We start from the raw sequence: 27,908 nt of genomic DNA, 5'->3' as shown, positions 1-27,908 counted from the left end.
GCAGTGACCGCGGGTGGGAATTCTGCACCCTTATTGTCCTAGGCTGAGAGTGACTCCCTCTCCTCCTTCTGAGCTTGTCCCAGTGCTCGGTCCCCGCCCCCACCCCCACAAGGCTGTGTGGCACCTTCTTAAAAGCTACCCCCACCCATCTCCAGACCTCCTTCCAAAAGCATAATCCTCGGGTTTGCTGTCTGTGGACTGCAGATTTCCCTAGGTCTGACAAGTATCTCAAAAGACACAGAGAATCTGGCGTGACGCTGTGCCGACGCACACTACGCGAGCACCTGCACAGAGACGGGGTCTTTACACAGTGCTCGTGTGCACACACGAGCACTGGGGGGCCGTGCCATGCATGCCTCAGGGCCTGTGCCTCACTATTATTCTATATGTGATTGGCTGACAACGTGGCATTTCCCTAAGGGGATCTAGGCCTAGGCACAAAAACACAATTACAATTCACCCGGCAGCTGAAACTCCCCACAAAGATAAAAGGACCCTTACAAGTCCAGCTGCTTTTACAGTCTCTGCAATCCGAGGGGGTACACTTTGAAGAGATGTGTTCACAGAATGGTAGCCAACACACGCATTGTTTCTGCTCCCTGAGGGCCTCTAGTAAGTCACCAGCGTGGCTCCAGGGCTGGGAGCCCCCGTGGCAGACAAAACCTGCTTGGAACCTGTGGCTCAACGAGGGCAAGCTCCACGTGGGAGCCCGGATGGGAAGGGGCAGCGCGGTTGTGGGCCCTGGGATCACAAACCTTGAGCAAGGCTGCTAGCCGCCTGCAGCTTGGCTGGCCTGGGTGTGACGTGGACAATGATGGGCCTTACCTTCATCAGGCTGTGGAAGGTTATGTGGTGGGAGGGAGAGCCCAACAAGCGCCAGCTGCGGTTACTACTGTTATACTTGGAAAGGCAGGAAGCTCCCAGAACTCTGGGGGAGGGGGCCATGATGACCCCAAATGCCTGACCCCTGGCAGCAGCATGGGCTGAACGATGCATCCCTATTGCTCTCATGAAAAGGGTCCCTGGAGGCATCTGAGGGAGAAAACACTCGATAATGGGCTGCTGCCACTCAACAAAGAGCAAACAGGATGCCGAAAGACAGCTTGGAGTTGAGCTGTATCTCTCTAATGGCAGAGCCGAGATCCCTGAGTATGCTCTGACAAGCAGGGCCCACAGGTATGTGTCTCACTGTACACGGAGCAGATGTTTACATAATACTAAACCCACTGCTGTCGGGTGGATTCTGATTCATAGCAGCCCCACAGGACAGAGTAGAACTGCCCCATAGAGTTTCCAGGGAGAGGCTGGTAGAGTCAAACTACCAACCTTTTGGTTAGCAGCCGTGGCTCTTAACCACTGCGCCACCAGGGCTCCCTACAGGATACTAACTGTGGTATTGTGAGAACACCGTGGAGAAGGCACTAGGTGCTGCACTGGCTGAATTCTAACAAACCAGAGGCAGAACAAGGAGGCACTTAGGAGGAGCTGTGTGAGTCTTATGTTGAGAGACAACGGTACCCGGTGGGAATGGAGATGCCCAGCCACTCCCAGGAGAGAGACTGTAGACAGAGGTGCACAGGGACCTGAGACAAGCCGAGGAGGCCCGGGGCCATCGGGCCCGTTGGCAGGCCGTGGCAGAAGAGGGAGGAGGGAATCATGTGTTCACTGTCTACTCTTGTGGGCGCTCCTGGGACATGAGGAGGAAGGGGTCCAGGAGGCCCACACCTGGCTCGCCCCCAACATGTTGCTTCACGTGGACTGTAGGAAGACAACATCAATGGACTCTTCCCCCTCCCCTTGGTCCTCTCAGCTCACATGGGCTATGGAAGCTCAGGATGGGTCTTCAAAGGCTGGGGCCGCACCTAGAACCTTCTGCCGACAGTAGGCACCAACAAGGGGAACCCAAGAGCTCTGGCAGACAGCATGGCTCCAAGCTGCCTCCAGCTTACCATGCCCAGGACGGCGGCTGCTTTGCACGTGGCTGGCACCAGATACTGAATGAGAATCTCGTCTTCTGAAGGGTGCACCCTCCGCAGCTCTGTCAGCGTCGTGTACATCATCTCAAACTGGTTGCGTTCAGTGAACAAGTCTGAGACCACAAGAAGCTGTGGACACAGAAGTGAGGGCAGAAAGGAGGAATCATGCCACGAGGACTGTGGGAAACTCGGTCTACAACGCTGCTGGGGCAATGCATGTTGTGATGGTCCAGACAGAATAAAATCCAGATATATGTGGGCTGCTAACTGAAAGGTTGGCGGTTCAAGTCCACCCAGAGGCATCTTGGAAGAAAGGTCCTGCAATCTACTTCTGAAAAAATCAGCCATTGAAAACCCTCTGGAGCACAGTGCTGCTCCAACACACACGGGGTCACCATGAGTCTGAACAGACTTGACAGCATCTGGCTCTTTTTCTTTCCATAAACAAATGCTCTTTAGGGTCCTCACTGGTCTCAAGAATGGAAAGGAACCCTCGACCAGAAAGCGTGTTGCGGCTGCCCTGGATTGGTGCTGCCACACAGGGCCCCGCGGTCCTGAGATGACTGCACAGACCACGGAAGCAAGCCTTTACAGCTTCCACAGCAATCTCCACAGCGCTTTTACTGGGTTTTAAGAGTCTCAGCCTGCCATGGATTGGAAATTTAAAAAAAACATTCATTTCCTTCCCTGGCTTGAGAAACATGAAGTTAACTACAGATTTGTAAGAGTTCCTTCACAGATTACCAGAGACTATACACCACCAAAGGAGCCCTGATGGCACAGGGGTTAAATGCTCAGCTGCTAACTGAAAGGTCAGTGGTTCAAATCCACCAAGGGCTCTGCGGGAGAAAAGACCTGGTGATCTGCTCCCGAAAAGATTACAGCCTGGGAAACCCTACGGGACAGTTCTACTCTGTCCTACGGGGTCATTATGAGTCCAAATCAACTGACGGCAATGGGTTTGGTTTTTTGGATTATACCACCTAGGTTGCTGCTGGGGGGGCGGGGGCTGGGTTGGAGGTTGTTGCTGGGGGTGTGTGGGAGTGTGGGTGTGTGTGTCTAAGGCCCTGAAAGGTGAACTCACAGATCGAACCACTTCACTGATGAGAATGACGGGAGTTCTCCTGGCTGAGCTTGATGGCAGGACCCAGCGACTGTACAGTTCAAGCAAAAACTGCGAGCAGGAATGGATGTCCACCCCAGCCCGGTGTTTCCTGAAGAGAGCACACAGAAAAATGAGTATTTTTCACCCTTTCAAATAGCCCCAAACAAATCAAATGACCAATGAAAAACGTCTAATTGCTTCAAAAAATCTTCAAATGGCAAATGGAGAACCTGGAGTTGGCAGGCGACGTGGGTGGTGAGGAAGGCACGGGCACTTCAGCCTCCTCCTCCTCCTCCTCGTCCCACTCCTCTTCCCGCAGGGGTGTGATGTTGTTTCCCAGCCACACAGAGTGTATTGAAACCTTCAGGAGAAACAGGTCACTCAGGCCAGCACTCAGAGCAAGCACACCAGGGGGACTGCTCCTGGTGCACTTGGCTCCACAGCTGAGCGGCAAGGGCAGCCTGGCCTGAGAATAACCCCGTGGAATGGACTGTCACATAGCAGGGCAGGAGGGCAGAGGCACAGGAGGGCACCTGGTAGAGGAGCCTTACAGAGCTGAGACGACTAGAGAGCTGGGTGAAAGCTTCAACCTCAGGGAAAAAAAGACCTGGAATGAGGAGTGGTCACTCCCACAGGAGCAGTGAGGAGGGGGTGAAGGAAAAAAGCTTGAGAATGGAGACTGTCATGGCCAAGGGATATTTGAATAAAGTCCTGGCAAGAATGGAAACAGTTCATGAGATTTCAAGCCAGGTACTCACTCACTGGTAGTTATCTGTGGTAAGCCTAGTACTCACTCACCGGTCATTATGTGGTAAGCCCGGTACTCACTCACTGGTAGTTATCTGTGGTAAGCATGGTACTCACTCACTGGGAGTTATCTATGGTGAGTCTGGTACTCACTCACTGGTCATTGTCTGTGGTAACCCTGATACTCACTCACTGGTAGTTATCTGTGGTGAGCCTGGTACTCACTCACTGGTCATTGTCTGTGGCAACCCTGATACTCACTCACTGGTAGTTATCTGTGGTAAGCATGGTACTCACTCACTGGGAGTTATCTATGGTGAGTCTGGTACTCACTCACTGGTCATCGTCTGTGGTAACCCTGATACTCACTCACTGGTAGTTATCTGCGGTAAGCATGGTACTCACTTACTGGGAGTTACCTATGGTGAGTCTGGTACTCATTCACTGGTCATCATCTGTGGTAAGCCTGGTACTCACTCAGTGGTAGTTATCTGTGGTAAGCCCGGTACTCACTCACAGGTAAGCTATTTGTGGTAAGGCTGGTACTTACTCACTGGTAGCTATTTGTGGTGAGCCTAGTACTCATTCACTGGTCATCTGTGGTAAGCCTGGTACTCACTCACTGGTAGCTTTGTGATAAACCTGGTACACACTCATAGGTAGCTATTTGTGGTAAACCCCATCTGTCGGAATTACTTGCTAAAAAACGGCCCTCTACAAATCCAAAAGGAGTTGATGTGCTAATTTTGGAAATGGCAGGGTAGGGGATAACTGGGAAAGCTGGGGGGCTGAGGGTGGTGCTGGGAGCAGTGTAATTGGGCCCACGAGGGGTGAGCCTCCCCAGGAGGCGGCTAGGGCTCCTGCTATCTGCCCCATGCCCCTGTACACCCTACCTCGAAACGCCTATTGAGTGTTTGCTGAATGAAGGAAGACGTGAAAGCAAGCTGTGTTTCCACAAACAGCTATTTTCCAAAACCGGTGCCACTGATCCCAACTCCTGCTCTGCACAGCCACTACTCCGGTCAGTCCCACCCCGAGCAGGCTGGCAGTAGGCAGGGCAGACTGAAGGCCAGGGCCCAGACGGCCTACCTGGGGCTGCGAATAAACTGTGATTTCGTAAAAGCAATCTTCAGGCCTCATCTCCCCACCCTACCCTCTTACTGCTTCCCAAAAGCAAGTGGTAGCTCAGTACTGGGGTGATCTGGGGGCCAGCAGCCCACACACGGCAGGGCTGGCATTACATTTCAGTCCCCATTTGCAAATGGATGGACTGGGGCACGGACGCTGGGGAAGCACGCAGTCACGTGGCTGATGATGGGCTCAGTGCCCAGCGGCCCTAGCTTGGCCCCAGGCACCCGGAGAAGAGTTCTCGCATAGCCTGCTCTTCAGACACACCTGGCCATCAAACTCACAGCGGGCTCGAAGGGCCACTGTCCCTTATCTAGGGGGGATGCTTCTCCGCAAAGGAGAAAGAATGGAGGCATCTGTTGGTGGCTCCTTTTTCAACTGACGGAGTCTAAAACACGACCAGAGCAGCAGCTCCCTGCTTCTCACGCCCTCGCTCGCTAAGGCCAGCAGGCATGGGCAGGACCACGGGGGGCTGTGCCAGCAGAGGACGGGAGCCAGGGACAGAGCGTACGAACCCAAAGCCCTCAGAACTATCAAATATTCTGAACGCCATTCGGATAGATTTCTTCTGAAACTAAAGCTACGAAGAAAGCCGCTGAGGGGGGGTGACGGCAGTGGGACCGCACCACACCATCAGTAAACCAGCGACGCGCTGAGGGGGTGACGGCAGTGGAGCCGCACCACATCATCAGTAAACCAGCGACGCGCTGAGGGGGTGACGGCAGTGGGACCGCACCACATCATCAGTAAACCAGCGACGCGCTGAGGGGGTGACGGCAGTGGGACCACACCACATCATCAGTAAACCAGCGACACGCTGAGAGGGGGTGACGGCAGTGGAGCCGCACCACATCATCAGTAAACCAGCGACGCGCTGAGGGGGTGACGGCAGTGGAGCCGCACCACATCATCAGTAAACCAGCGACGCGCTGAGGGGGTGACGGCAGTGGAGCCGCACCACATCATCAGTAAACCAGCGACGCGCTGAGAGGGGGTGACGGCAGTGGAGCCGCACCACATCATCAGTAAACCAGCGACGCGCTGAGGGGGTGACGGCAGTGGAGCCGCACCACATCATCAGTAAACCAGCGACGCGCTGAGGGGGTGACGGCAGTGGGACCGCACCACATCATCAGTAAACCAGCGACGCGCTGAGGGGGTGACGGCAGTGGGACCGCACCACATCATCAGTAAACCAGTGACACGCTGAGGGGGTGACGGCAGTGGAGCCGCACCACATCATCAGTAAACCAGCGACGCGCTGAGGGGGTGACGGCAGTGGTGGGGGGGAAGGCGCAGGGACGCTCAGGCCCGCCACCAGGCCCGCGGATGTTGACTGAGCGCACCTAGACAGGCACCGCCCTGAGCACTCCACGGCGTGCCCGCAGTGTATGAGCACCACGAGACGCACCACGTGTTTGTGGCTGTCCCGTTTCTCTGCTACCTGCCCAGCTACCTGCCACTAGGTGGTCGAGCTGACATTCAAACTGTCTGCCCACTGAGAACACTGTGGCCGCTTTTTTTCTCTGAGCTGGTGGCTGCAGAGCGTGTGCCCAGCTTTGCAGCCCACTGGAGCCAGGGGCCCTCACTGCCTGAGCTCTCCTTCCTGACAGCGCTGCACAGCCCGGGCCCTTGTCTCCCCGGCCTGACCTTTCCCACCTGATTCTAGCTCTCACACTCTCCTGTATCTCACACACACTTATCTCATCACATTTATACAAAATACCCGAGTGCAGGGGACAAGGCCGTGGGCCGACAGGCTGGTGAAAACATACCTGGCCAAGCTTGTAACTCATGTTCCCCAGCTCCCGCTCGGGGTTGGTCTGGAGCAGGAGCCTGTCATGGCTGATGAGGGCACCTGCAAAGCAAAGGCACCATGAGGCTAGTGTAGACACCCTGTGATGACGATGTGTCAGGACAGAGCCCCAGCCCTCCAAGTCATTCTCTCCCGGCCCCGCAGGTGCCCCGTGCTCCCCGCAGCTGATGAGGGCACCTGCAAAGTAACGACATTACAAGGCTGTGGTACAGACGCCCTGTGATGATGGCGTGTGGGCACAGCTCAGCGCACAGCCCTAGCCCTCTGAGCTGCCCTCTCCCTGCTGGGCAGGCGCCCCGTGCTCCCCCACGGCTGCTTTGCCTGGGCCTCTGGCATAGGTGTGCAGAACCTCCCAGGTCTTCAGGGCTTTATCACTCTGTAACCTGTTGGACCGACAGGGCCGTGGGGCAATCTAGACATCATTTTTCCTGGCTCATGGCTTGTTCCTCAGCCTCTGACTCTGCAACAGGGCTAGGCTGACAAAGCACGTGGTCAGCAGCTACGGACAAGGCACAGAGCCCAAGCAGGTGCTCACTCTGCAGCCCCAATGACAGTTCCAATGGATAAGACCTTCTGGCTCTGCCTTGGCACCGTGCTGCCCTGCTCTGCCTACCAGGTGCAGGCACAGGCCTGATTCCCCGTGATGCTGTCTCTCCCCATGTACACCCACCATCTCCCACACGCTGCACGCCCAGGCCAGATGACTGCCTCACCCCCACGCTGCTGTCTCTCCCTGTGTACACCCACCGTCTCCTGCACACTCCACGCCCCACACCAGATGACCACCTCACCCCCACGTGTCCCACTGCCTGGACCTCCGATGAAGGCCCAGTCTCCGATCCTCTCTGTCATCCTAGCATCCTTCAAAATTTGAAAGGTGAAAACCACCAGAGCTTCCCCAGCTTTGCCCGGAAACGAGAAAGAACTCGTACAATTCCGGATGGAGATCCTGCCAAGAGGCTCCTGACTCCCCGCCCTGGAGGCATCTGTTCTCCTCAGAGCTCCTGGGGTCCCTACTCTGAACCTCCTCCAGTCTGGCTTCCTTGACAGCTAGCTATGTCAATGCTTCATCCACCGCCTTGGCCAGGAGCTCCTGAGGGCTGGCCCCACAGCCCTTCCACCTCATGGTCTGCAGCACCTGGTGCCCAGGTAAACATGCGCTTGCGGGAAACACTGCCCTTGCTTATGAAACCCTTTTCAGGCACCAGCTTCTGAGTGCGTAAACCTGCAAGATCTAACAACTTCTGAAAAACCAAGAAATCACAAAGACTGCTAAATACCATTGTGTCAACAGAAGACATGGGCATTAAAAAAAACCCCACAGAATTCTCCTTCTTTAACCCCGGGTCACGTGCCCACAGGGCAGGTGCCTGACTTGGGGCCCAGCTGGAAATCCATGTGGCCAAGGCAGGGGAGCTCCGCCACCGAGCCAGTAGGTGCCTGCAGGTGGGATGCCTCAGAGAAGCCAGAGACCCAGTGTTTCTGTGAGTGCTCTTGACCCTGAACAGGAGTAACTAAGGTGTGAAGACCCCGTACAGGTTGCATCTTTCAGCCTCTAAGAACTCTTCTACTTCCCAAGCTCGAGTGGCGAGTCCTCAAAGACGGTGCTCCAGTTCACATTCAGACTTCGTGTCCTCAAGACGGTTACCACCACCAGCCCTGAGTGAGACTCTTCTCTGACCAGGGCCATGTGTGGGAGCTGCTACGAGCACCACCACCATTCAGGGCTACCTGCCTAACCAGTGTTTTCAACATGCCAGTCATGGCCCGCTCCAGACCAAGTACAAACAGCCCCCAGCTCCCCTGCACAGGTACCTGTAGTAGCTGGAGACAGAGAAGGGACGGGGTCCCATGCTTGATACGAATGATGGGTGGCGATATTCTCTCTCTTGGAAACCATTGCTTGAACTTCCTGCTCTACAATTCCTCTGATAACACTTAACTTCCTCCCAAACCTAAAATTCAGAACAAAAGTTAAACAACAGTTTCCTTCCTTCAAAATCCTAACAGTGAAAAACACTGGGACGCCCCAGCTTTGCCCAGAGGCGACGGAGGAGCCTGTACAATTGCAAACAGGGACTCAGGTACGAGCCAGCTCCCGTCTGTTCCTCCGTATTCGGGCACTCTAGGAGCTTGTCCGTTCTTGTTCTTCTAGAGCCTGCCCCTCAACTCTCAAATGACCCCGTGCAATTCTGTGTCTTACTTCAGCCTGGCCCCAGGCATGAAGTCATCCCTGGAGATACCAGAACCCTCCACCTTTTCAGCACCTCTCGAAGGAAGGCAGGGGTGCACTGTTTTTGTTTTTAATTTTGACAATGAAAGAAGGGGTGCCAGGTGAGTGCTGGTTACCCAGGGAGGACCCTCCCTGTTTCCCACGGGCGTCTGTGCCCGAGGACATGCAGGAGCTGCAGGCAGACCTGGTTTCGAGCGCTTTCAGGGGCTTGTTCCGGGGCTGCTGCTCCAAGCAGCTCACAGCAGGGTTGCCGGCCACAGGAACGGTCATGGCACTTAGCACCAAGGAGGTGATGGCCTGCACAGCCAGGACGTTGATCTGGGTTCTCTCTGTGTCTTCCTAGAACGAGAGCCCAGAGGTTACCAGGTTATGAGCAGCAGAACCCAGCAACCAACCCGGTGTCACCCCACACAGAGCAGGGTAGGCCATGATTCTTGAGCCAGAGGGCCACACAGTCTTGTCAGGAGGAGAGGAAATCTGAGTATATGTGGAAGTAAGACCTGGGTGCCAGGAAGGACGTGAGCCCCCAGCCGTGGAGGACACGAGCCCTCAGCCAGGAAGGACGTGAGCCCCTAGCCATGGAAGACATGAGCCCTCGGCCAGGAAGGATGTGAGCCCCCAGCCATGGAGGACATGAGCCCTCAGCCAGGAAGGACATGAGCCCCCAGCCATGGAGGACACGAGCCCCAAGCCATGGAGGACATGAGTCCTTGGCCAGGAGGGACGTGAATCCCCGAGCCACAGTCTTCTTCATCTGCATAAGGGCACACTAGCATAGCATAGAACTCACAAACATCTATCTGCCCTGAGATAAATCTGTTGGGCAAATGTTTACTTTTCAAAGCAAGGTTTCCTGTGGACACAAAACTCCCAATAGGAATTATTCTTTAAGAAACTGTCCTTAAATTTCCTCCCTGATTTTAGGGACTCTGCATATAACAATGTGTTAGCTCTTAGCTTTAAAACAATCTAGATGATTGTTTTCTCTCTGGGCTGTTATTTTTACAAGTTCATATAGCACCTACTATCAGAAATTGAGGACTCACATCACACTACTTTTATATCTGACTTTGCTTTACCAGGACATGGTTCTCATTCATACCGTATTAAGATAACGTTAACACTCTGAGAAGCCTGATAAAACCTTTGTCTAAGACAGTCAGGGAGAGTAACCACATGTCCATACTCCTGGCCTTCATGAAGTGCCTTTTCACCTTAGCTCAAATCACACACGCCTCTGAATATCAACAAATAAAGAGAGCTCAGAAGTACCGACAAGGACGTGGGTGTGCCCACCCTTCACAGGCCTACAGGCTGCACTGCTGCAGCACTGGAATTTCAGACATGCCAGCGTCTAGGAGGTTTGTCCCCGCTTGAGGACATCGGTCACAACACAATCTGGCTTACTCCTTTGAAAATAAGGTGGGGGGAAAAATGCAGCCCACTGCCTTCCTCGTGCCCACCACTAACGGGTGACAAGCTGCCCGCTGGTCTCCCCATCACGAGGTCCCAGCCACAGCTGTAGCATTCACATGGCACTGGGCCCACCTGGCCTGCCTGTCACAGGTCGCAGCCGCAGCGTTTACGTGGTGCCGGGCCTGCCCGTGGTCTTACTTCTGGCTGGCTCTCCTCCTGCTCCATGGCGAGAGGCTGTGTCACCAGAACTCCGAGGAGGGTGGCCCACGTTTCCTCAAACTGGGTGCGGCTGGTCCACCCTGGGAAGGCAAAGACTAGCTGAGGACAGAGTCCCCAACTCCTGGGCTGTTGCACATGAAGCTGAGAGTCACCCTCATTCCGCACTGCACTTGGGACAGGCACTGCTCCCGGGCTGCTGAGATTAACCCCTCTCTGCCCAGGGGACACTGCCATCTCCATTTACCAACGCAAAACACACAGAGTTGGCTCCACTGCCAGGCCACAGGATGGGTAAGCGGCACAGGCAGAATTCAACCCAGCAGTCTGCTTCAGGGGCCACAGCCTGACCACGGCCGTGCCCGCCCAGAATGAGGAGAGGGAGGTCAGGCAACCAGGCCTAGAAGGGTCAGAGCCACTCTGTCCAGCTCACGCAGCGACGCCATCAGTTGAGGTGAGGGTGCGCAGATGTATGGTGCCACTAAACACCACTGACCTGCCCACCTCACGTGGGTGGACTGCATGGCGTGTGTGCTTGATAAAGCTGCTGAAAAAAAAGAAGTTAAAGCAATGGTTTCTCTGACCCTGTCCACAAGTAGCAAAAACAGGGGATCGAAAGAGGACACAGTCCACTTAGGAACATTCCAGGGCTCCGTGAGGGCATGTCTGCTGGGTCATCCTCAAGTGTCATCACCAATGGGTGACGTTCAAAGTGGCCTTCAGTAAACACTCTGAAACCCAAAACCAAATCCATTGCTGTTGAGTCAATTCCAGCTCCTAGCGACCCTATGGGACATAGCAGAACTGCCCCATAGGGTTGCCAGAGAGCAACTGGTGGATTTGAACTGCCGACCTTTTGGTTAGCAGCCGTAGTTCTTAACCACTGCACCACCAGGACTCCCATACAGATATAAATCTATCTGAATGTCTCTAAGGAGGAGCCATGGTAGTACAGTGGTTAAGAGCTGGGCTGCTAACCAAAAGGTCAGCAGTTCAGATCCGCCAAGCGCTCCTTGGAAACCCTGTGGTGCAGTTCTACTCTGTCCTGTAGGGTCACTATGAGTTGGAATCGACTCAACAGCAACGGGTTTGGTTTGCTTTTATATGCCTCTAAGCCTAAATTTTTTTTTTTAAGCCTATCTACATCGAGTTTACCAAAGAGATCCTGAGGTTTGATTTTTTAGTTCTTCTGTCCTTTGGATAGCACCACTTTTTTTTTTTTTTTGTCCTTAGCAACCCCATATCTGTCACCTGTAGCCTGAGGCATAGAAGCCTTAAGTGCAGCCTCAGAGGAAGGGGGAGAGGCCAGGAGAGGGTCTGGCCACCTTTAAGGAGAGGAAAGCGACAAGCTCCTCCCTTGTGTTCCATTTTGGACACAGCAGTGAGCTGTCCACTGACCAACAGAGAAAAGCAGAGGCAGGGAGGTACCTGCTGCCTGAACTCCTGGGATCAAAAGAAACACAAAATGCGCAAACACTGTAAAGAGCAGACCGCTGGGGGACCAAGGGAGGGACCTGATGATGGGTCAGGACTGCTGAGCGACAAGGATGTCCCAGGGAGACACCTTGGAAGGAGCACAGCCATGGAGGACTGACGTGCTACAACCCCACCAGACTGGAACTCCAGCGATAAAGTGGAGACAAAGAGTGGGAATTTACACTTAGCTTCGGAAAGCAGAGAAGAAAGCCAACAGGGAAACCCTTAATACTACCATTTACTGAGACACCACGTATGGGTGCCTCTGTGTAGTTTCTAATTTTGCAGCAACTCTCTGAGAGGTAAAAATGGCCTGCCAGTACTGCCCAGTATAGCTATTGGAGGCACAGCCCTGGGCCATCTGAGCCCCATGTCATCTTTTTCTCCACTCTAGCAGGCTGACTCCCAGGAATTTTATGCCAAGAGATTTAACAAACCATCTTCCCCACCGTGTACATTCTACAGATAAAAAGGTGGACCCCAAGGCTAAGAGAACAGGCTCGAACAGGTAAACACAAGGAAACACTCTGAGAAAAACACTATTTAGCGTAAGTGCATAATAACCAAAGCAACCATTGCAGTGGTGGGGTTGATTCTGACTCACAGTGATCCTATAGGACAGAGGAGAACTTCCCCATAGGTCTTCAAGGAGCGGCTGGTGGATTCTAACTACTGAACCTTTTGATTGGCAGCCAAGCTCTTAATCACTGTGCCACCAGGGCTCCAGGTTAAATTTGGCTTTACATTATCAATTACAAGTGCACCTATCCTGACTTCTAACAAACGTGATATAAAAACCTGGGATTAAACACACGCGTGCACACACAGATCTAATTTATTATTGTAGAGGAGGGTTTCAGAATACACTGCAAACCATCTTGGTGTGCGTTTCTATCCCCTCCTGGCTCTTTCATGGAGTAAGAGCAGAAGCCCTAAGACATAACCTTGGTCCCTATTAGGTGTCCTGTTGTGTCTGAGGGCTCTGAGGGAGGAATCTGAGGAATAAAATCTGAGGAATACCTAGGGTATTGATTCGATAGATGAACTCTTTGAAGACCTCCTTTTCCTGAAGAAACTCCACAGGGATCTCAGGAAGTGCTGTGCCAAAGTCCCCTCCGGGTTTGGGTGACCACCCGAGTTTCCACACCTGAGAACATAAAAAGAAATAACCTTGCCCAGACTGGGTCAGGATAGCCACGGTGAGGAAACAAAGAAACCCCATTCCTCTGCCCCCGTGTCCCTCCTGAGCCCAACCCCCCATGGAATGCTTATACAGGCATTCCTGAAAGCAAGCTCGCTGCCTTCCCGGGAAAGCTGCTCCAAGTCTTGTGGCTCAGGATCACCTTCCCCATGGACTGTTCACCCAAATCTGCCCTGGCCCCTCCTCATCCGGCCGCTTCCCCTCCCACTAACACTGCCACACATCTAAGTCAGTCTGGCTCCCCACAGGAAGACAGGTGTGTATACTAACAGCCAGTCTTGGGTGAAGTTCAGCCACACATCGAGGAAATACTTATTGGCAAGCAGGCCCCCAAACAGCCCTGCTGTCCGTTTCCATAAGGCTGTGGGGCCCTACTCGGTGTCCTTCGGTGGCCTGACAAGCACTGTGCGGGGACAATCCCCTAAGGCAGACTCGGCTGTCCAGCCAGCTCTGCCGACAGACCTCCCTGGACGAGGTGGATGACTAACAAGAGCCACAGGCCAAGCGTCCACTCCAGAGCCCGTGGCCGTGTGCCAGGCAAGGCCTCAGAGACAGCGCCTGTCAGACTTGCTCCAGCTCTGCTCATTTCACAGATGAAAATGATTCACTTTAAACCCCAGATACTCCCCACGCCCTCAGGTGCACTTCAGAGGGAGGTGTCAGCAGGGGAGCCACAGTGCGCAGCTCTCACCAGGGCCCTGCAGAGAGCTCCGCCTGGTGTGGATGACGCTACTCACTTGGCTGTTTGTCTACACTGCCTGACCCAGCTGAGGTACCCTTAAGTACGTCAGACACTGCTACCTCTAGACTACTCGCCTGGGTGGCGTGTCTACACTGCCTGACTCAGGTGAGGTTCCCTGAAGTACATCAGACACTGTCACTTCTAGACTACTCACCTGGGTGGTGTGTCTACACTGCCCATCCCCGCTGAGGTACCCTCAAGTACATCAGACACTGTCCTCTAAACTACTTACTTGGGTGCTTTGTCTACACTGCATGTCCCGGGCTGAGGTAGTCTTAAGTATGTTGGACGCTGTCCCCTCTAGACTACTCACTGGGGTGGTGTGTCTACACTGCCCGTCCCGGCTGAGGGACCTTCAAGTACATCAGACGCTGTGCCCTCTAAACTCCTTGCTTGGGTGCTCTGTTTACACTGCCATGTCCCGGCTGAGGCACTCTCAAGTATCTTGGACACTGTCTCCTCTACACTACTCACTTTGGTAGTTTGTCTATGGTGCCCATCCCAGCTGAGGTACCCTCAGGTACATCAGACGCCATCCCCTCTAGACCACGACGGCAGCCTCCAGCGTCCTGAGTCCAGCCTCTGCTCTTCTCAAAGAGCATCGCCAGTCTCAAGCGCACCCTCTGCTGATCTGCAGCAGTGCCCCTGCCCAGGGGGATAAGGCTGAGAGCCCCGCGGTCTGCTGACGACCTGCTTCTCCGGTGTGCCCCTCCTTCCTTTTCCCCAGGGGACACAGGGCATCAGGGGTGCCAACGGCTCCCTGCTGTGACACTATGTCCAGGACTGCCACACGTGAGGCCTTTTCTCAGAGTGGGACGCTGCCTGGAAGGGTTTCAGGCCCCCCGGGAATGCCCATCTCACCTCTCAAGGTCTCCAGAGAGACTGCACCCAGGCCTGCAGGCACACGCCCCTCTCTGTGCGCTAACGCTGTCTGGCTAACATCCATCCACGGATTTGACCCTGCTGTGGAAGATGCTGCTGCTGCAAGGCTGGGGAGGGGAGGAAGCAAGCTCCCCGGGGAGAGGCCAGCCTCAACCTCCTCCAGCCCTTCTGGTCACTGGAAGTAGCAGCTGGTTAATAACGCCTATTCTAAACTGATCCTAAAAACAATTCAAAAGAGGGGCTGAAACGTGTGAGCAGTCCCCATAAGTGACCACTTGCAGAGAGAAATGCTCACAGGAGGGGTGGGGTTCTGGTTTGTTGTCACTTGAGAGTTCTAGCACCGCTCAGCTGGAGGTAAGACTTTAACCGTGTGACGGCTCACCTCACTTCACATGACGCCAAGGAAACAACAACAGTGTCACAACCAAAGCCCGAGGCTGTGGCCACAACGGCACCTCGAGACGCTGTGGCCACAACCACACACCAACATGCTGTGGTCACAACCGCACCTTGAGACGCTGTGGCCACAACCACACACCAACATGCTGTGGTCACAACCATACCTCGAGATGCTGTGGCCACACCCGCAAACCAAGATGCTGTGGCCAACACCACACACCAAGATGCTGTGGTCACAACTGCACACCGAGACGCTGTGGTCATGACCACACACCGAGATGCTGTGGCCACCACTGCACCCTGAGATGCTGTAGCCAGGGCCTTCCTGACACGTTTTCCCTTATTTTAGTCTTGGGCAATGAAAGTTTCGCACTCACCAGGGGCGGGACCCGTGTGTAGCTGTTGACGAGGGGTAGGCGGGCCAGGCTGATCACGGTGTTCTTTAGCACCGAGGTGAGGAAGGCGGGTGTGCAGCTGTTCCTTTTGTGACCCAGGGCGAGCACTGACTGCAGGGCCTCCACCATTTCCGCCACCATCTCACAGGCTGTGCTGATATACTGTGGACCTAGTTCAACAAGCAAGCATGGTGGAGAGAGGACCAGCTGGTCAGAACACACCCCAAGCCTGCCCACCCCCCCGCTCCTGATTCCCATCCCTTCCCAGTGCAAAGGGCCCACCCACCACCAGATACCCAAGCCAGGGACGTGTGGTCACCCCAGATGTCTTCTTCTGCCCCTCTGTCCACATCAACTCAGTCCCCATTGCCACCAGGATTGTCACAGCCTTCTTGAACTAGGTCTCCTGCCTCTGGTCTCCAGCCCTTTGCCCATCCCTGGCGATGCGTACCAACACCCAGAGCAAGCGTGCAGTTCCTCAGCTGACGACGTCTGTCAGGACGCCTACCTGTCTCTGCTGCTCCCAGGACCCCAGGCTTGTCCCTACACTGGCATATACAGAACCATGCTGAAATCTCTAGTGCTCATGTTTCCCCTAGATCAGGGGCTCTCTGTGGGCTGGGGGTGGTGTCCTGACACACGGCACACCCTAGCCTTCTCAAATGAAGGGTGCCAAGTTCCACCTGGAACCCCCGATGCAAGTTGTTGAGGACCACGTGCACCCTGAGTAGAAACCACAGCACTAAACTAAAGCATCCGGAGTCTGGGGGTGCTCTGGATCCAGCCCTCAGCATGGATGAAAATGCTACTTGTTGAGTTGATTGATACATGTTTAGGATCAGAGGTGGATATCACCCACAGTCTAACAGATTGAACTATTTAGGCAACTTCCTAACATAGAGAAAGAATTCTTATTGAATTTAAAGAATTAAGTCTCAAGAGAAATAACCAAAAACTCACTGCCGCTGAGTCAGTTCCAACTTATAGTGCCTGGTTGCCTTTAATGAACGTTTTCTGGGAAACCTTTAAGAGGTGTCATCGCATCAAGATAATTAAAAAACCAGGCTTCTTCCGGCTAGGTTGAAAGTAATTGGTCTAAAGAGGCTCACAGAGAATAAGCACAATCACATTAACCCAAATTCCACACGCTCTGCCGGGGCCCACACTGCTCTGACTCAAATCCTCAAAACCTGGACTATCTTCAGCGGAGATTCAAATTATAACTAAAATAACAGTCGGCACTCACTGAGTGCTTATCATAAACCTGGTACTCGTCCTGGTGCTTTGCATGTATTGACTTGGTTAAGCCTTACAACGATCTTGTAATGGTTGCACCATCCTCATCCTCATCTCAGAAAGGCCAGATAAACGACCTGCTTCAGGCCGCACAGCATAAAGGCCCGGCAGGGACATCAGCGTTCTGCGAGTTCCTCTGGGAGTCACAGAGGAATGGCCGGAAGGGGCCCGAGACGTGCAGACGAGGGGTGGGGTGTTCCAGGCAGTGACCTCAAGTCTCCCTCCACGGAGGCTGAGCCACGCAACACCGCTGACCTGAAGTCAGTTTTCAAGACCCCACGTTCACTGCGTCATGAGTCTCTCTTAACAAGTGAATTCCAAGCCCCCAGAGACGTACATGGGGTGTTTGAGTCCACTCTGTCCTCTCTGATGGCCTTTGGCACGTTCGTCCTCCTCTCTGGGCTGAGAAGCTGGTCCCCAGGCCGCACTGCAACTGTGATACGACAGAGCAAACATGCCGTTCCCAACATGTCACGGCCCCACTACCCAGCCCCACAGCTGCGCGGCCACACAGACACTCAGAGGGGCGGACTGTCAGGTGAGGTCGGGTTTCCTACGGTCACTGCGAGCAGGCAGGAAACACCAGAAACACCAGACTTAAGTACCAACCTCCTGGTTAGTCCTGAATTTCAAGGATTCGGCTATCGGCATTCAGGTTTCTAGATCCTTCCACTATTTGCCATCTCTAACCCTGAAGGTTTTTATCAGACACTTCATGATTCATTAAGGCTAAAAGCATAATCCCCAAGAAGTCTGTCTTTTAAAAGTTAATCTCTGGATCTTGGTTTTCAAGTTGGCTACAAATGCGCAGATGAAAACAATTTAAACAGCAAAACTTCAAAATACCACTCTACAATGTTTAATTTAAAAACACAAAACTTCAAAACACCCCCTAACATGTAAACTATAACGTCTAATTTTTAAAAATTTTTTGGCTAACGACTCTCACCAAGAACACTGTCCCTTGGCAAGAGTAAGTAAATTTTATTTTATAAACCATTAGTATTACAATGCAGTATAGAAACAATTGTTTTGATTACAACAGAAAACAAGTCATCTTGTTAATCTTATGATCACTCAGGACTGAAAACACGAAAATGTCAACTAGGACCAGAGAGCAAGGGGATATGGCATTACAAGTTTTTGTTTTTTTAAGAAAGCGGCAGCCCCCAAATCTTAACAAAACAACTATAAATACAAGTTAAACTCCAGTGTAGGCTCCAAGAGGGTTATGAGCTGGGCCCTTCCACAGCAGGCCCGTTTTTACCTTCCTCCTTCCCCAGTTCCTGACGCGGGCCTGGCCCCAGGAGGCCGGGTCGGCCTGCATGGGCTAAACGTGCTGCGGAGCCGGGCCCGGCGGACGGGGACAAAAACACAGAGGCTGCCTTCCTGACGTGGGCCTGGCCCCAGGAGGCCGGGTCGGCCTGCATGGGCTAAACGTGCTGCGGAGCCGGGCCCGGCGGATGGGGAGGGAAACACAGAGGCTGCCTTCCTGACGTGGGCCGGGCCCCAGGAGGCCGGGTCGGCCTGCATGGGCTAAACGTGCTGCGGAGCCTGGCCCGGCGGATGGCTACTCACTGGTCTCGAGGATGAAGCGCACGCAGTGGATGAGGGAGCAGGCGTGGCTCACGAACTCTGGGGAGGAGACAACGAGCCAGAGGCCCGGCAGCCGCAGTGCTAAGCAGCAACAGTCCAGGCCGGCCTGCAGGTCCAGGCTCAGCGGCATCTGCTCATGGATTAAATGCCACGATAGGGCCTGCAGAAGAGACGCATTACAGAAACACGTCAGCACCAGCTTCCTGGCGATGCCACATAAGTTGCAGCAGGGTGGATCCGTGCGTAGCTGTCGGGGACTCAGGAGGCCAGCAGGTCCCAACCACACGGCCCTTCCCTGGAAGACAGCTCTCATCCTCCTCTCTGCTGCCCCCACTATGCCCCAGCACTCCCTCCTGACTCCAGCCCCAGAGCCCCGAGTTCACTTCCTCTCCGCTGCCCCCACCATCCTCCAGCACGCCCTCCTGGCTCTGGCAGCAGCGCCCTGGCTGGCTCACACCCAGAGTGCCTCTCTGATAGGAAGCCCACCCTCTTTGGGCTGCCTCATTCTCCAAGGCTCAGCTCTTGAGAGCTCTTCCTTGGCCCTGGGCCTCTGGGCCAGACCTGACACACTTTCCTGGGCTCACACGGCACCAGGCTTGGCTCTACATAACCACAGAGGCTGCTTGAGAGGATGGCTTTTGGAGACAGCCAGATGTACTTTCTAATGCCAAGCACGCTACTTCCTCCCTGGGTGGACCTGGGCAAGCCATTTAGACTCTCTGAGCCTTGCTTTCCTCATCTATAAGACGAGGGTAACAGAGCCCCCGCTCAGGGCTCTCTGAGAGAACCATGCCAGGCGAGACATGGGACAGCTTTCATCCTGCACACAGCAGGCGCTTTGCACCTGGCAGCTCTGCAGCCACCTCTGTACTGTGACCATGTTTGCGTGCCGGCCTGTCCCACTAAACGAAAAACCTGAAGATGGGGGTCACAACCCATCTCACCTGGTTCAGGGCCTGCCCAGCCCAGGTAAGTGTGTATCCAGTGTTTCCTGATCAGCTGAACGAATCCCCTTTGGACACGTCCCTGTCTCTGGTGTCAAGTGGCAGTGAGAGCTGTGCCGGGTCAGAAGTGCCGGGCCACACGGGCTGGGCCACGTGGGTTGGGTCTTGTGGGCTGGGCCATGCAGCCTGGGTCAGAAGGGCTGGGCCATGTGGCACTCTAGTTCGTGAAGGACCCAGGCCAGACCCTCCATTGCACAGGTCTTCCGCAGCGTGCATGCCTTTCTTCGGTAATTATAAATGTTAGCACGAACTGCGTGTTAATTCCCCATGGCTGAAATGCCCAGCCTTACTGCTCAGAGTAAGACGATACATTACTCAGATTATTGTTATCTTTAGGTCTCCAAAATTAGGGTCCACATTATATTTTTAGGGCTCTTTTTCCCTGGGAAACCCTGGTGGCATAGTGGTTAAATGCTACAGCTTCTAACCAAAATGTCGGCAGTTTGATTCTACCAGGCGCTTCTTGGAAAATCTGTGGGGCAGTCCTACTCTGTCCTGTAGGGTCGCTATCAGTTGGAATTGACTCAACGGCAGCAGGTTTGGTTTTTGGTTTTTTTCCCTGGGAAAAAATTTTAAGTGGCTGGTCTGTCCTACAATCAAGGGCTTCACAGAATCAAGAAAATACAGAAGTCACAGGCAGCAGACCTGTGACCCTATCCAGTACTTGGGAGCCCCCCCAACAGCTCGGCTGCATCTCTCCAGTTATCCTGGCTTCTCTGTCGCTGGTGCCCTTTTCCCTCGGCTGCTGAACAGACACAGAGCTGACAGCACAGTGGAGGGACGGACACGGGGCTGGCAGTCCACACTCGGCCGGCTCTCCTGAACACCAGGTTACTGGGCTCTGCAGCAGAATGGTTACTGCTGTCCTAACTATCTCCTGAGGCCACTGTGACTGTCTGACCAAGAGGCTCTGGTGGGGTCAGTGCTGCGAGACACCCAGGACGGGGGAGACATGAGGAGCGACAGAAGGTGCTCACAGCTCCTGGTTTATAAACGACTCTCTAGTGTTCTCTGTACCTTCCCCTCCCACAGTCACATGCCATCTCACCTCCATGCTCCTGGGCCACTCCTATCCTGCCTCTCACCTCGAGTGTCATCACCACAAACTTGACAGCATCCTGCTCCTTGTCGCGGGGGAGGTGCAGATGGCTGGGCAGTGTAGAGAGCACCATCAGGTACTGGGCCAGGGCCCGGGCCAGCGTGGTCATCGCCTGGTACAGTGTGGTGTCCCCTGAAACAGAGGGGCTGTGTGGGTGGGTGCACACAGCGGGGGCCCTGGGCTCTTCTGTGAGGATCTGATGAGAGCGGATGGCATCTGTGCTCAGCAGGGAGTACCTTCACAGAAGACATCCAGAGCCCAACACGCGATTCTGGGGACTCACACTTCCCAGGGTGTGTCCAAGCGCTCCTACGCGCACTAACAGAAGAGTGGCAAACACACACGGCGGGACAGGGCGAGCCTCGATTTAAGTGCTTCCCATTTGTGAGAGGGGCAGCACCCGCTGTGCATTCACTCTGTGCATGGGCACTCACTAGGCCCGACAAGCTTTTTAAGAAATAAGACAAGCTTTCATTTTCATTACCGAATAGGTCGTTCAGCTTGCTCCAGTAGGCCGAGGCCTCGGCGGGCAGGAAAGGCTGGAACGCCTGGTGGGTGGCAGGGAGCTGCTGGACGATGCTGGTCATACGGTCCAGAGTCACCAGACGGGCTGTTTCAAAGAGGTGGCTCCTCTGGCCTCCAGAAATTTCACTCATGCCAAGGCTTAAGCATGGGGCCAGCAGGCTTAGGTTGAACTCCTGAAAGTGAAGCGTTAGGGGTTAGCCACAACACCGCTAAGCTTGCAATTAGCCAGAAAAAAAAAAAAAAAAAAAGCAATAGGAGAAAGGATAATACACACATCTCTGAGGTAATGTAGGTTGTATCATACAAATATTTTTAAGAATATCTGCCATAAATAAATTAATAATTCCATTTAACTTCTATGCTCAAAAAAAAAAAAAATATGCTCGGTAGAGTATATTTCTTGCCTGTTTTGGATACTTAAATTTTTAAGTACTATTTGGATTTCTTTTTGATGTTTCAAATGTGTTTCAAATAAGAAATTTAATATGACTTAACATTTTAACTGATAAAAACACAAAATTAAGAAATCCATGAAGGACCAAAACTCCCTGAGAGTTTGGAAAAAAGACGTGGCATTCACAAGCAGCTAAGCCAAATCAAAGTAGCCACGGAAATGCCAAAACCCTGGTTGGAGGAAAAGCATTTCTGGTGACAAGGCTCCCACTTCTACTGTGTTTTGCCAATTTTTTTTTAACCATGTAAGGATTAAATTTCCCAGGTAGAATATCAAGTTTAGATTAGCTGATACTCAGAAAAGCCTATTTCATCATCGGTAACCCAAACGGAACCTTCCTGTTATAGTCAGTACTCCTGGGGCTATCAAAGCACAATTAAATGACTGCCCTAACGGGGAACACAACAGAGTCCCTGACTGAACAAGAGAGAAGTGTGGAACAGAACTCAGATTCATGGAGAAAGACCACAGTTAATGGTCTGACTGAGACTGGAGGAACCCCCGAAGCCATGGCCCCTGGACGCTCTGTTAACCCAGAACTAATACCATTCCCCAAACCCACTCTTCAGACAAAGATCAGACTGAACTATAAAACATAAACCCTTTGGGTTCTAACATGGGGAAACATGGCTGGAATTCCATCCCATCACTGACCAGATCAGAGTCTCTGCCATGAACAGAGAAAGGTGAATGCTACCATCATGAGTAAATCACAAGACGTCGAAATGCATCCAGCCAGCAGACGTGAGCAACCAGAGAGGTCAGGCCCAGACACCTCCATGCCACTCACCGAGTCCATCATGGACGCTCACCGAGTCCAGCATGAATGCTCACCAAGTTCATCACTGATGCCACCGAGTCCATCACAAACACACTCACCGGGTTCATCATGAACGCGCCCAGCTCGTCAGGAGGGATTCGATGCACCAGCTCCGCGCCTTCCAGCAGCGCAGAATCCGACCTAGTCCAACACTGGGACTTGACGAGGCGTATGTACCAATCCTGGAAAGAGTTGATGGTGGATCACAGGAACACAGGCAGGCAGGGCATGTGAGGCACTTCCACTTTACCAGCAATGGGCTGTTTCTTTGCCACCACCCCTCACACCTTAGGGTTCCAGACCAAAGATGGGGGGACCTCCCCCACTGGACTGTGAGAGCAGCTTTGGTGATATGAGACTTTGGCTGCTCGTGTGGGCTGTGCCTTCAGACTCACTGTTCCCCAGCTGGGACAACTGTCTCCCCCAAAACTCAGGGAGGGTGACCCCTCACTTGGCCCTGCACCATCACCCTCTCCTGGGATCAGTTGCTTTACTTGTCTCCCCTCAGCTCCTGGGTGCAGCTGGGGTTGGGGGCCGCACAATAAACAGAGGCTGAGAACTCAGGCCAGGGTTTTTGCTGTTCTATGCACGGGCTGTTGTTTTTTAAACCAAAGTTCATGTTTACACTGAACTCTCTCCAGGAAACAGAGTACCAAGGAGTACTCTGCCAATTCTTTTCCTATCATCTCAAATTCAGTAAAGGAGAAAAGACAGGAAACCATCTCAACTTCTCCAATAAGGCTGCCTTCCTGCAAAGGCTGGACAGGAAGAGGAAGCTGGCTCATTGGCCAGCCCTCAAGTGGGTGGCACTGGCAGTACACAGGGCCCCAAACAGTTCCCAACTCTGAAGTGCGAGCAGTGAGGGTGATGACCACTAACAATATCCCTGAACGTGGCAGAGTCCACACACAGGAAGCCAGAAAGTGCAAGGAAAGGGAGCACTCGCCACTGGCACATGCTTGAAGGCCTGTGCACTCACAGGTCCTGAAGGCCACGGCCAAGCGTCTCCACACACCCACCCGACTCTCCACACCTCTGTACTAAAGGCCTGTGCACTCACGGGTCCTGAAGGCCACAGCCAAGCGTCTCCTCACACCCACCCAACTCTCCACATCCCTGTACTAAGGCCTGTGTGCTCACGGGTCCTGAAAGACATGGCCAGGCGTCTCCTCACACCCAGCTAACTCTCCACACCACTGTACTAAGGCCTGTGCACTCACGGGTCCTGAAGGCCACCGTCAAGCAACTCCTCACACCCACCCGACTCTCCACACCCCTGTACTAAGGCCTGTGCACTCGCAGGTCCTGAAGGCACGGCCAAGCATCTCCTCACACCCACCCGACTCTCCACACCCCTGTACTAAGGCCTGTGCACTCGCAGGTCCTGAAGGCCACGGCCAAGTGTCTCCTCACACCCACCCGACTCTCCACACCCCTGTACTAAGGCCTGTGCACTCGCAGGTCCTGAAGGCCATGGCCAAGTGTCTCCTCACATTCACCTGACTCTCCACATCCCTGTACTAAAGGCCTGTGCACTCACGGGTCCTGAATGCCATGGCCAAGTGTCTCCTCACACCCACCCGACTCTCCACACCCCTGTACTCAAGCCTGTGCACTCACGGGTCCTGAATGCCATGGTCAAGTGTCTCCTCACACCCACCCAACTCTCCACACCCCTGTACTAAGGCCTTTACGCTCACGGGTTCTGAAGGCCACGGCCAAGCCTCTCTTCGTATCCACCTGACTCTCTATACTCCTGTCCTAGGAGTTCCAAGTCAGCATTTCCTCTTACTACCACCCTTCTTGATGCCAAAGTCTCCACCCCACTCCCCAACCAGAGCCAATGTCAACTTGGGTTGGCTACAGACTCCCCCTGAGGTGGGACCCTGTGCGTCACTGGGGAGGAGCTGGGCAGGTTGCAGCCCTCAGGAGCGAGGTCAGCATCGGGACCTCCCGCTGACCACCGAACCCCTCACACAAGGACAAGTGCCTCTAAGTGGGCCCCAGGTGCCTCTCTCTCTCTCATACACACGCACACACAGAGAAAGTACTAGACACTTACTTTATCTGGGCTGACTGTTTCCAGGGACATCTGCTCATCCCCGTCCAGCGGGTGGGAAGTGACAGGAGGGGAGGGACTTGGTGACTCAGGGACAGTGGAGAGACGGAACCTGTCCAGCAGGGAGTAGAGTCTTTGGTGTCTGAAATGCAAACACATGGTTGACATTTTTAAGCTCCGTCTGAGCTTGGCAGGGTAAGGAAGAAATAACAATGGCTTCTTAAAGTAAGGTGCAACTTGTTTAGAACTTTTTCTTCATAACTATTTTCTCAACACTCAAGTAGGCCATGATGTAAATTGAGGCCCTGACTTACTTTTAATAACCACAGTTTACTCCCCATAAATATTTTCCAGAAATTTCATTTTTGCTCAGATATTGCAACAAGCACTGCCTGGCATGACAGCTAATAAAGACATTCTTTATGAATGCAGAAGTGACCATCTGCTCCAAGACCAAGTGCATGGGCTCTCCTGTTTAATCTCCTAACAAGGCTCAATGCATACCCATTTATGGTCATTAGCAGAGCCCTGATGGTGCAGTGGTTAAGTGCTCGGTTACTAACCGAATTGTTGGCAGTTTGAATCAGTTGCTACGTTGGAGAAAGAAGTGGCAGTCTGCTTCCGTAAAGACTATAGCCTTAGAAACCCTATGGGGCAGTTCTACTCTGTCGTACACGGTCACTATGCATCAGAAACTGACTCAACGGCAATGGGTTTGGTAATTTCTTTTACTTATTTTTATGGTCATCTCATAAAAGAGTTGCACGTCTGGTCCTCATCTGGGCTGAACACAAAATCTAGGGTGAAAAGATAATAAAAGCTTGACCTCGCAGCATCTGCTACGTAACGCAGATGACTGCACAGCTCAGCCCTGTACACAGCAAAACCAAGCGGGCTTCCGCAGTACCCGCCCCATGCCCCGCCCGCTGGAAGACAACACCCGCAAGCTGCACTTAAGACGGAGTCACAGCACGGTCATTATGTTCACACACACACATTTCCCCCGAAGGAGGAAAAAAGGTAAAGGCTTTGATTCATTTTTTATTGTTGTTGCAGTCATGGAAATACACTCACGTAACAATTTCTAATAAAGGCCTCTAAAAGACTGCAAACAAAACTAGGTGACTAAATAGCTATGAAGAGAGAAAATTTTAACAAGTTGCAGATATGATCCTTGCGTGCCAAGAACGGGGTAACATCTTTCAGATTTGACAACCCTCATTTAGCAACGAGATTATATGCTTGCTCGGATAAAGCGGGGGCTCCTGTTCCCACGTGCCACGGGACAGCGAAAAGAGACGACACAGAAACGGCCGGCTGGGCCGCTGCCACAGGTGGAGCCCGCCTCTCACTTTTTGTAAAGCGAGAGCCTTTTGTTTGTTTTGGGGAAGGCACTTCTGTGGTAAACCCCCCCACTTCCGGACAGTGTCAATCTCCTGTCCTGTGACTCACTCCCTTACTAACCTACACTTCTGGATCTCGGTCATACGAGCAAGGCGTCCCCGCCTTTCCAGCCTTACCTCTGCGCCAAGCCGCTGCTCTGAAGGTACTCCTGAATCCTGTTCAGTTCTTCCAGCGGCAGCTGAGACACACTGCTCTGTGGGAGAAGGAGGATGTCGGTGGGTGTGCGACACACAGCCCAGCACCGTCATCTCATGCTCGCTCACAAGGGCTGAACCGAGACACGTGGAGCTTATTTTCGCAAAGGCAGAGAAGAAGGAAGCACAGAGACGGTTATATCAGACACAAGGGACAGCGACTGGACACGTGACACCTGCTTCCATCAATGGCCACGTGAAGCACATGCCTGTGAGGAAAACCACCCAACTGTTGTACCTGCACTGCTACGCCATCACTAAATATCAACACCCGTGTCGTTTTCAAACCTGCACATTTGCAGCCAGCAGCATTTCCACGCGGCGACAGGCAAGGGTGTCGACCCTGCGCGCCAGCACGCGGAGCGGGGTGCCCAGCAGCCGGTCCACGTACAGCGTCAGCACGGCGCCCGACTGGCTGAGGTGGATGCCCTCCAGGCACTGCAGCGTCTTCCTCAGCATGGTCGGCTGGCGTGTGGGAGGAGAAAGGAAGGAGGGCAGATCGTTTTGCCCATTGGAAACTGGTGTATTTTAAGGCAGAGAAAGCTCTGATCAGCACTAGCTGGCCGTATGAGGACTTACAGTCGAAAGGTTTTCACAGCGAGACTGAATTGCCTGGATGAAGAGGCCGCTGGCGGCAGAATTCCGGTGGACGGCGCTAATGAAGTCCTGGACCGGGGGCTCGTGGGACAGGCTGATGAGATCCTGAATGTGGTTCACGATGAGCCACGTCAGGTGCTCCGAGTCGTGCAGGTTCTGACACTGAGGAGACACAGCGAGCGAGAGACTTGTTTTCAAGGAGACAGGAAGAGACGCTAACGTCACAGAGGAGGAAACACAGATGCCAATTTTAACCCTCACTGAACGTGCAGACTAACTGAACGCAGCTGAGGGTTTACAGCACGATGGCAAAGTTCAGCTGCCGCGGGGAGACCAATGGACCCCCAGGGATCCTGTCCGTGAGGAAGCTGCCTATGGGTCCAGCGTGGTGTCCAGGGGCAGTGGGGGAATAGGGCGGCCCACACAAGGCAGCCTGCGCGGAGCCCTGTCGCTCAGGCGAGAAGTGTCCCCTCCACAGCCACTCCCGCCCCGCCAGGCTTCAGCGTGGCCCACTGAGGTCTGAGGGCGGGGTCGGTCGCTCTCCAATTTTCTAGTGGTTCAGCGGGAAAAAAGAGTTCACGGTAACTGTCACAGCTCTAATAAAATCCTGAACCCTGAAATGAACAGATTCTCACTTCCTCACTTCAGAGTCATAAGGAAACAGGAAATTTCCATTCTTAAATACACACGCTGCCTTTTCATCTAATCATCCTTCTAGGCAGGAACTGTAAACCCGGTCAGGTCCTTGACGTTTGGGTAGCAATTACTACTTTTCATTTGGGATCACTGGACAGTGTTAACTTGTAAAATTAATACTGCTTTCTCTTACATTTCTGTGAAAAGATATCATCCTATAATTACATTAGTTCTCAAAAGTGGAACAAAATGGAAACACGACTTCCACATCAAGGACGTAAAGCAAAAAGTGGCTGCGAACAAGCTGCTATCACAGCAGAGCAGCTCTGGGGAGACAGCTCAGCTGAAGGGGCCTCCCCCGCCCGCCTCGCGGGTCTGGCCGGGCCTCCCCCGCCCGCCTCGGGGGTCTGGCCGGGCCTCCCCCGCCGCCCTCGGGCGTCTGGCCGGGCCTCCCCCGCCCGCCTCGGGGGTCTGGCGGGGCCTCCTCAGCCC

At 53.5% G+C, this 27,908-nt stretch overlaps 1 protein-coding gene across 10 annotated transcripts in view; it reads right to left on the bottom strand.

Moving 5' to 3' along the window:
• HTT (huntingtin) overlaps nucleotides 1–27,908 on the bottom strand; it is a 193,592-nt gene that overhangs the window by 11,870 nt on the left and 153,814 nt on the right. For 9 of the 10 annotated variants that reach the window (XM_003411334.4, XM_064286172.1, XM_064286170.1 and 6 more), the window contains 18 exons: nucleotides 26,763–26,942; nucleotides 26,472–26,648; nucleotides 26,106–26,182; nucleotides 24,589–24,727; nucleotides 22,586–22,708; nucleotides 21,212–21,425; nucleotides 20,714–20,859; nucleotides 18,607–18,784; nucleotides 17,366–17,461; nucleotides 15,715–15,902; nucleotides 13,134–13,260; nucleotides 10,620–10,720; nucleotides 9,190–9,344; nucleotides 8,588–8,727; nucleotides 6,732–6,814; nucleotides 3,312–3,442; nucleotides 3,061–3,190; nucleotides 1,950–2,105 (listed from right to left, as the gene is read on the bottom strand). In XM_003411334.4, the coding sequence (XP_003411382.2) occupies nucleotides 1,950–2,105; nucleotides 3,061–3,190; nucleotides 3,312–3,442; nucleotides 6,732–6,814; nucleotides 8,588–8,727; nucleotides 9,190–9,344; nucleotides 10,620–10,720; nucleotides 13,134–13,260; nucleotides 15,715–15,902; nucleotides 17,366–17,461; nucleotides 18,607–18,784; nucleotides 20,714–20,859; nucleotides 21,212–21,425; nucleotides 22,586–22,708; nucleotides 24,589–24,727; nucleotides 26,106–26,182; nucleotides 26,472–26,648; nucleotides 26,763–26,942 (2,541 nt within the window). Of the gene's footprint in view, nucleotides 1–148; nucleotides 1,033–1,949; nucleotides 2,106–3,060; nucleotides 3,191–3,311; nucleotides 3,443–6,731; nucleotides 6,815–8,587; nucleotides 8,728–9,189; nucleotides 9,345–10,619; nucleotides 10,721–13,133; nucleotides 13,261–15,714; nucleotides 15,903–17,365; nucleotides 17,462–18,606; nucleotides 18,785–20,713; nucleotides 20,860–21,211; nucleotides 21,426–22,585; nucleotides 22,709–24,588; nucleotides 24,728–26,105; nucleotides 26,183–26,471; nucleotides 26,649–26,762; nucleotides 26,943–27,908 lie in introns of those variants that run through there. The other variant, XM_064286174.1, reaches the window with a different exon arrangement.

Source organism: Loxodonta africana, chromosome 5 (genome assembly GCF_030014295.1).
Source record: "Loxodonta africana isolate mLoxAfr1 chromosome 5, mLoxAfr1.hap2, whole genome shotgun sequence".
Lineage (NCBI taxonomy): Eukaryota > Metazoa > Chordata > Mammalia > Proboscidea > Elephantidae > Loxodonta > Loxodonta africana.
Note: the sequence above shows the minus strand (reverse complement) of the source record. Positions and strands in the feature narration are given on the sequence as shown.